Source organism: Nicotiana tabacum, chromosome 6, assembly GCF_000715075.1.
Source record: "Nicotiana tabacum cultivar K326 chromosome 6, ASM71507v2, whole genome shotgun sequence".
Taxonomy (NCBI): Eukaryota; Viridiplantae; Streptophyta; class Magnoliopsida; order Solanales; family Solanaceae; genus Nicotiana; species Nicotiana tabacum.
In genome coordinates, this window is record NC_134085.1 from 17,668,545 (window position 1) to 17,678,264 (window position 9,720).

The window sequence follows — 9,720 nt, forward strand, 5'->3', positions numbered from 1 at the left end:
ATAAGTCACAATAATTAATAATTCAAAAATATCTAAAAGGCATATGAAAAAATTATGGTAAAAAAAACCTGGTTTGACTCTAAGAATTCGAATTTCGGCACATAAATTGGGATGAAGGGAGTAACATTTTGTCGTTGAAGAGAGAAGTAAATTCCTTTGGGTTTCAATATAATATAAACCTGTCTTCAACTGAAAAAATGAGTTCTTCCTGGAAAAAAAAACTTATCGACGTAGTGAAAAAATAAATTATACCATCAACGCAATCGCAAACCAAAAATTAAATGATTTAGTAGCAAGAGATCTTCAATTGCTTTTCCTGGAAGAGTTTTTTAAAATTCAATTGCGAATTTTGCACAGAACTATACAGCATAACATTAAAAGATTACTTTTTATTTCTTGCAATTTCGTGCACAATTTAGATGAAGATCCGAAAATTATGTGACCCCGTCCTATAGATTCTCTTTCATATGGAATAGTATTCTTTTTACTTTTCATTCGTTGATGTTGATAGAAAATAAAAATAAGTAATTCATATTAGAAGACATCTGTGTGTTAATTTCTCAAAAAAATACAACTCAGAGGAAAGTCAAACCCGTTAAAACTTACTGAATAATGGACTAGTTCCTCTACTCTTGTGCAATAAAATTCAAAACCGTGACGCACACTTACGCATGATATTCAGACATTAAAGACACAAATTCCAGAGTAATGCAAAGATATTCAAGAACCCAAAAAGGAAAACAACACAATCTTAATAATGATTTAGCAGGTGATAAAGTTGCAAAAACTATACACTTGTTATGAAGACTTGCAAAGACCAGACCTTAAACAGAAAAGAACTCCTCACTTTCTTTACTTGAACTTAAGAAAAGAAAACGATCAACTTCTTTCTTTACTTTTTTCTCAATGGTACAGTCATAAAGATTTCATACACAGAGAACCCTATAATTTGGAGGACGAAAAGCTCTAATCACTATTTACTGCTTGCATTTGTTGTATGATTTTCTGGTAAATTTCATTTCCAGATTTCTTCTTGCTCCATACCAATGATTTTGATACGAAATCTCACAAGTGTAATTCATAGCACACTCAAAAGTGGCATTATGTTGTCAGCCAAACCTCACGAAGAAGATCATACCTCTTATTTGATCCAATTGAACCTGTTTCTTCCTTTTGTTTAGCTTTTCTACTTCCATTCTGTGCAGAAGCGGGTGATGATGGCATTTTATCAATAATGCATGCTAGAGGAGAATCTATTTCCTCCAGTTCCTCGTCACTTGTGTATCCCTTCCTTTGTATAGCAGAAGCACTCCGGGACAGGAGAGACTTCCCATCAACTTCCGCAACTTTTTCTGCAACGTCAGCAGCAACAGGAGGTTTATACACAACTGGGGCGGCAGGGTAAGGGAAACTACCGGAAGAGTCTCCTCCTGATAATCGACGTGCTATGATGCACTGCAAACATCAGTGATGTGAGATAAAATTCATCAACAGAAACCTCTTTGCAAATGTAGTTTGATATCCTAGAAAAGGAAAAGTCAGTTGTATTGGCCAGTTTTGTCAGTTAATCACATTGTTTCGATTTTCGTCATTATTTTTACCATGGGCTTTTGTTTCAAAGTTGTAGTGAAGGTAACACTTCTAAATAACCTTAAAATGCAAAACTTGAACTAGCTAAGAGTAGCCAAACCTCGGCGTTGAGAGCTTCTAATACAGTGCCAGGGACAGGATCAGGACAAAACTCATCTGGAGAGAAGTTGCAGAGGATTCGCTTAACCAGTGGAAGACTGATAGATGGACATACCTGCAGCAACATTTAGAATTTTCATCAAGACTAAAGAACAATTGACCTCTACGCATATTTGGCAAACCAAAAGCTGTACCTCCATTCTGATAGTGCGGTCCATGAGCATATCTTTTGGAAGCATGAGAAGATCGCTTAAGGCATTGAGAAGATGGAAATGCTCTGGTTGATTTCCACCTTTCCTGTGATCATCTCCAAAGCTGCCTTCATCATTTTGCCCAGAATCTTCAGCATCCATGCCAAACAAATCAGTAAGACATCTTGACCAGTTGCCAACCTGCAAAAAAGATATACTATCAATATCAAGAGCATGGCCAATGAACAAAAGAACATAAAGGTTCCGTTAGCACATAGCCCATTGTTGACAATTTGGCAGAGTAACACTGCAAGAGCCAAGGACAGAGGAAAATATTTTCAAAACAAGTTAACAGTGAATAGTACTTACTGAGTTTTTCAGTTGCGCACCCGAGCCAAAACTCAAATCTCCGGCTGGAATAGGCAACACCTTTGAGTCAACTATTGGATCAGATATGGGATCAGTTGGGATCTCGTGAGCTGACTCACGAAGAATTGCATTGAACATAGCCACATCCAGTCTGGCAACACATTGTTCAATGACCTGAAAAGGTACATATATACAGAGGCGTAAAGCATTTAGACTAACAAGTGAAGCTGAAACCAATTACAGCTAGCTTTAAAAAAATACAGCTAAAATGGAAGTGTAAAAGTACTATGAGCTTTTCCTTGATCACCTGCATCCAAAAACTATAGGAGATAGAAGGATGGAAAAGATACGGAACATGGAAAGCAGAAACACCGGGGATTACTTACCCTTCTAGCCAAAACAGGCAAGCAACCGCATTCATGGCTTCCTGCTCGAACAGGACATAATCTCTTCAAAGCCTCCTGGAAAGCATGCTTCCATAGGTTAATGGAAAAGTTTCCTTGCTGCTGGTCACCCAAGGCAGGTCCTAATAACCGTCCAACAGATTTTCTGGCCATTGGATCATCAGCGGGAGATTGCATATTGGGAGTCAACGTCTGTCGCCAAAGCGATCAATCAGTTTCCGAAAGGAAAGCACATTAAAGCTGCTTGCTTGCTATTAAATAACATGCAATAGAGTAATAGGCTTAAGTTTCAATGTAACATAAGTTTTAGATATCAATTACTTAAAAACCTAATTAGTGATGGCATGTTTGGCTAAATCCTGTAGTTACTATGTAGAACAGAACATAAAAGGTTTACCTATTTGGTACACCAGAATATGATTTTCACTTAATTAGTGCTGTCTACACGTCAATCCTAAATGGGAACATTAATACAACAGGCAGCTAAGTACATTTACCTGCCACCATATTGATTCAACGATCCGCGAGAAAATCCAGGATTCTACTCTCTCTAAGGCAGCTGTAAAAGTTCTTGTTTCTTGCCAATCATCAAAAAACTGCAAAAGATCATGCTTGCTTGATTGTTTGTTTCCTGGATGTGTTTTCCATTTAAAAGAGGAAATCTTTGATTCAGTTTTCTTTCCTCCACCATTTGACTCAGTAATCTTTACCAATGAGCTTGGGCTACAGGAACTTCCAAATGCTTGAGAAATGATTACCCTCAAAACAACAGCATTTGACAGCCAAAATGTTAACCTTAATGAAAAGGGAAGAAAAATGTTAGGCTAATCCAAAGTACAAAAGTTCCACATGATCCAATAATTGAAAGTATAACACACCTTGCCACATCGTTACCACATGATTTGGCAACCAAAACAAGGCCGGAAACAGTGTTTTTAGCAACTGTAGCTCTTTTGTCTTGAGACCAGTATTTACATGCATGAAGGTAGAGTCTAGATAGGCGCCTGGCAGGTGTGTGCAGCTTATGTGCAGAACTGCCATGCTCAGATACCACAGAGTAAAGAGCAATTTCAAGGGCAGCAACTTCTCTCAACTCCTCCTCAAGTTTCTCAAGCCTTGATTCCATTTGGCCAATCTTTTGCTCTAAAGCTGTTTTATCTTCTTGTTCGCAACTCTCCTCAGTGTTGACTGTTTCATCATCACTTCCAACACTTTGAGCACTAACTGAAGTCTCATCCAAAATATCTACTGGCTCAACCTCTTTAACCAATTTTTCATCACCTTCTTCTGAGGAATCTGATATGGATTTTGGATGGACTTTCATATTTTTAGAGTTGTCATTGACATTCTTGGATGTCACTGTAGATGGATCCTTTTTAGGTGTTTTCGCTTTGTTTGCTGTACTTTTTGTTGCCTTAATCTGTGAATTATTTTCTTTCTGATCAGATTTTGCTCGTTGTGCTGGGGAAGAATTATTTGCGACACTTTTAGCAAGCTTTTTGGAGACCTTAACAGTCGAAGCTCTTTCTACATTTTCATCTTCAGCTATTTGTGGATCTCCTTGAGATGAAACTGAATCATTTATTGTATCAATATCTGATTCCTCTTCCAGCCCCTCTTTGGGTTCACTCTCCATATCACTAGAATGGTCATTGATTTTATCCTTCCCCTGTTTGTCAACCATTTTACGTGTTTTTGATTGCGGAGTTGCTTCCTCAGACCTGTATACATCATCCACATAATCTATAACCACATTCTCATAAACTTCAGTGGGCTCTGTGCCCGTGTTCGGATCACTTACTAAAACAATGGACTCTGGTCTAGGAGGTGAAGCTTTATGATCAGTCTCTTTTGCTTTTAATGTTTTGCCAGTACTCTTTTCCTGTTTGTAGTCTCTTTTCTCTGTCTTTACAGCACGCTTTGTTTGATTAGTGTTTGAACCTCGCTTCCGCTCAGTTTCCCTCATGCTCAATACGCTTCACCTGTTAATCTTCAGCAAAGAAGAAGCCATAATAAGCAAGAAAATAGATAATCAAGCATCACTAACAGTACATTGTGAATCGATAATGAGTGAGCTTTATCATGACCAGACTATAAGTATGCTAGATATTAGAGCTTATAATTTAGGATTTGCCAAGCCTAACCGCTAGCTAAAAAGCATTCACTGTCAAAATTTATGGAAAAATTGACCTTTACAGGTTAGAATCAAAAGATGATGCTCACAAATTTCAGACTAAGCAGGCACTAGTAGAAAAGCAGCATTCAATACCAAAAATGTCATACTGTGATACTTCTACGATCATACCTACAAATATAAAGTTTAAGATGTTGAAGGAATGGCATTGCTAATGACTAAGGTCATATTTGTATTCATTGTCTAACATAGCAGCCATTTCGGATCAACTCCCTTATGAAGATAAATTATTTTCATACTTTAAATTTAGAGCTAGTTAAGAGCAGGTCTGTAAGATAAGCAACTTGTATTTTCCAGTTAACTAGCTAAAAATAACAGGGGTTAAGTAAAATGTAATAACTACTTTGCATCAATGTTACAAAAGAGTAGGACAGAAGGAGAATCAACCATCTCTTAAGTAGAATATTTGCTTCTTTTTTTTTCATAAGCCAAAAGTACAGTATTAATTAAGTGAATAATGCACAATTTCAAATATAACACAAGTAATACAGCATCCTACAAAGTTATAACTTCGCACAGCCTTACACTGTGTTTTCACTACTTGTGAAAAAACTTTATCCAGTTTACATTCAAATACTGTCCAGAAGAAGCAAGTTGAAAGGAAGAAGAGTGGTCAATGAAATAAGTCAAGAGCTAAGTCTCTAGTCAAAGCCAGAGAAAAGTTTTAGTAAATCTCCTACTCTTTCTCGCCTCTCTCCATCAAAGCCTTTTTGCAAGATGATTTGACAAGTTCAGTTTAGCCTCGAAAACCAGTAGTTTTAGGATCTTCAGACAAAAAGATCCAAAACTTGTCAATATTTCCCAGTAACAAAGTGACGAAAAAGAAGTCTCACTCAGGGAAAGGAAAATTAACCACTGGGAAAGAATCTTATAAGATTGCCAACACTAGTTATATGAAAAAATACACACGTCACTGAAATTTCAGAAAGCTTTTTTGTTTTTCCTCCATAGCCAGTAGAACATCAGAAAAATGAACCGGGACAAAGAAAGTAGATAAAATTGACACAAAATTGTAAGTACTTTGTAGCAATAGGATTAATAAAACGGAAAAAAGAAAAAGCAAAAGCATTTATGGAGAGGCAGTTAAAATGTGTCAGAAAGATGAATTCTAACTCACTTTGAAGCAGGCAACATTTCTTTCAGAAGCATTTAAGTGCCAAAGCTAACTCAAATTATGAACATTCAATGAACAAATGGAGGAAAAGAACAAAAATCAACACAGCAAAGAAACAAAGAAAAAAATACTGCTGTAGCAATTTCAGTGAAAAGGCCTGTTTTTATGGGGGGAGATGACGGTTACAGGAACGTGGAAAAGTAACTGCCAAATGGATACACGCACCCACGATCTTCAAAATATTTAAACCATCATTACGAAAAACATACAAATTTCCAGAACTAAATATATAGAATAATCAAACCGTCATTTCCTCATTTTCCTTTTTTATCTATAAGAAAATAACACATTTTTATAATCACACAATTTAACTTTAAGATTCGATTTATAATCACAAAATTTACCTTTAAGATTTTAATCACAAAATCTCAAATTTCTCATATATTTTTAAATTCTGTGTCCAATCAACAATGCACATAAAATGAGACAGAAGAAGTAAAATTAATAACTATAAATAAAATTTAATATACCGAAAGCGAAAAATCAAGGCAAAAAGGACAAGATCTAAAGCAAACAGAGAAGAGAAAAACTCGAAACAGCGGAGCGGATCTACAATGTTTTTCGCAATGGATAAAAAAACAATGTGCTTCGTTTCGTCAATTTCTTCCATACATCCAAAATTCAGTAAACGACAAGGAGAAGAGTATAATAACAAGGCCTCATATACTTATAAGTACATTCACGCCTTTATTGAAACTGCAACTTGCTGCATCACTACGTCACTATTTGAAGACCGCATTCTTCAGCAACAAAACAGCGTAAAATGTAGAAAAAGTGAAAATTACTAGAAAATTGCATTCTTCAGCAACAAAACAGCGACAAATTTACTAAAAATAGGGAAAATTCACTAGAAAACAAAACGTTTCAGCTGGAAAACAGCGAAAAATCTGCTTAAAGAGGAAAAATTACAATAAAACCGCATTCATCAGCGGTAAAACAGAGTCAAATCTACTACACAGACGAAATCGCGAGAAATTCTTCTAAAAATGAGAAATATATTAGAAAACTGCATTCTTCAGCTCCAAGCTGAATTATTATTTATTAAACTGCATTCTTCAGCAGCAAAACAGCAAGAATTATCAAATGATTTATTATAAACTATTACGAAACCGCATTTCTTAAGCTGTAAAACTGCGAATACTTACTGGAAACAGAGAATTGACTTACCGAATCAATTACGAGATAGATTCAATGAGAAGAAAAAGAAGAAGATGGTGAGATGCTTCAAAATGCAGCAGCTTCCACGTTCACTTTCTCTCTCTATATATAGGTGTGTGAAGAATTCTGTTCTGACTTCTGAGGGACTGAAACTGTGTTTGCGAAAATGTGAAGAGAAATGGGAATAATGTGAAGAAGTATGGGGCATTTTTAAAAAGGCTTGTTTTTATTTAATTAATAATTAATTATTAGGTTGATTAATTAAGATTACGGGAATCGATTTGAGGCTGTGACCGGTGAAGGGGGTGTCGGTGGAGGGAAAGTGACCGGTGGTTCCCGGTTACGTTACGCGTCATCATGACTCCCTTGTAATTTGCGCTCCATTATTAAGTCCAACATTACCCTAACCGGATAATGTAGCCATTATAATACATAAATTACCATATAGTGAATCATACTCCATCTTTGATCACGTTTTTTGAAAAGTAAACTTTATTTTAAAAACATTGAAAATTTTATGCCTGAATTAATACCGAAATTAGTACGCCAAAAAAGTTAAACATAAATTAAAGAGGATGAAATTTTTTATATATGTAGGTGAATATTTAAAGAATTATTATATGGTGATTAATAGAGAATATATTAAATCAAGAATTGCAAAATCATTTCAAGAATAAAAATTTACTAATTATAACATGCATGGGTGATCTTTAAAAGCTGATTTAACCGACTGGAACGCACTGAACCGAATCGATTAATTAGATATTTTAATAAAATTATAAATTTTTATATAAATTCTTAACTGCACTGAATAACAGGGTAGGTTCTTAATTATTGGCGATAAATTTATATATAAAAAATATATTTCATATATTAAGTTTAAAAATAACAAAGCATTAATTTTTTTCTAGGGCCTTGGGATTATGGAATGGCTATAAGCGAACAAATAATTACCAACCGCAAATAGGGCTGTATTTTGTCCCGGGCCCGGGCCTTAGTGGGCCTAACGGGCCGGGCCTCGCGGTCCCGGGCTTCGTGGTCCCGGGCTCTGGCGGTCCCGGGCCTGGCGGTCCCGGTCTTCGTGGGCCTAATGGGTGGAACCGGCCCGTGACGGGCCTAAGCCCACATGGTCCTGTGCTTAACGGGCCGGGCTCGTGGGCTTCGCGGGCCTAGCGGGTTTTTTTTTTTTTTTTAAAGACAATTTCTTGTAGTATCATGGCTATATTAATATGTAGTATATATGTATATCTAATTATTAAAGTGCTTGACGAAAAAGAAAATAACAAAACAATAGTAAAACACTAAATTGTCATGCATAAATATCACTTCTTGATATTATATTGTATCTTATGTATATATATTCTCTTATATATTTTCTTTTAGTATATATATTGTATCTTATGTATATATTGTAGCTTATAAATATATTTTCTTGTAGTATATATATTGTATATTATGTATATATTGTAGCATAATATATTTTCTTGTAGTATATTATATTGTATCTTATGTATATATATTCTCTTATATATTTTCTTGTAGTATATATATTGTATATTATGTATATATTGTAGCATAATATATTTTCTTGTAGTATATATATTGTATCTTATGTATATATATTCTCTTATATATTTTCTTGTAGTATATATATTGTATATTATGTATATATTGTAGCTTATAAATATATTTTCTTGTAGTATATATATTGTATATTATGTATATATTGTAGCATAATATATTTGCTTGTAGTATATTATATTGTATCTTATGTATATATATTCTCTTATATATTTGCTTGTAGTATATTATATTGTATCTTATGTATATATATTCTCTTATATATTTTCTTGTAGTATATATATTGTATCTTATGTATATATTGTAGCTTATAAATATATTTTCTTGTAGTATATATATTGTATATTATGTATATATTGTAGCATAATATATTTTCTTGTAGTATATTATATTGTATCTTATGTATATATATTCTCTTATATATTTTCTTGTAGTATATATATTGTATATTATGTATATATTGTAGCATAATATATTTTCTTGTAGTATATTATATTGTATCTTATGTATATATATTCTCTTATATATTTTCTTGTAGTATATATATTGTATCTTATGTATATATTGTATCTTATAAATATATTTTCTTGTAGTATATATATTGTATATTATGTATATATTGTAGCATATAAATAATTCTAAGTATAGACAAAGAAATATTGCGAAAAGAAGCTCATGGGTAGAAGCAATAAATTTTATTACCAAAAAATGACATATCTTTCTTAGTCATCCTTCCCCCAATGGAATGAGCACAACAAGGTACTAATACCACCATTAGAAGGAAAAAAACTAAGGAAGATGTGCCAAAATACAAGTTACATATTATTCTATGTATTATCTCTAACAAATCTCATAAATCCTTCAAGGTTCGGAGGAGGTTGCGTTGGTGGTGGTGGAAAAGAAGCTTGTTCATCACCACTTCCGGGCGAAGCCGAATCCTCCGTAAGTTCCGCTATCATT

The 9,720-nt window shown here is 34.2% G+C and overlaps 1 protein-coding gene across 5 annotated transcripts; it reads right to left on the reverse strand.

Annotated features, from left to right (window-relative positions):
* Nucleotides 1-736: 736 nt before the first annotated feature.
* LOC107759629 (uncharacterized) lies at nt 737-7,376 on the reverse strand. Of its 5 annotated transcripts, none has more exons than XM_016577604.2 (8): nt 7,189-7,376; nt 3,532-4,643; nt 3,151-3,448; nt 2,636-2,845; nt 2,250-2,423; nt 1,884-2,081; nt 1,691-1,804; nt 737-1,455 (listed from the first exon to the last, which is right to left on the reverse strand). In XM_016577604.2, the coding sequence occupies exons 2-8, from the start codon at nt 4,617-4,619 to the stop codon at nt 1,102-1,104; spliced, it is 2,436 nt and encodes an 811-aa protein (XP_016433090.1). In that variant the 5' UTR covers nt 4,620-4,643; nt 7,189-7,376; the 3' UTR covers nt 737-1,101. The 5 variants fall into 5 exon arrangements, with proteins under 5 accessions (XP_016433090.1, XP_016433094.1, XP_016433092.1 ...); XM_016577608.2 differs by having other exon boundaries at nt 3,532-4,635; nt 7,189-7,374; XM_016577606.2 differs by lacking the exon at nt 7,189-7,376 and adding an exon at nt 5,965-6,194.
* Between the last annotated feature and the right edge of the window lie 2,344 nt (nt 7,377-9,720).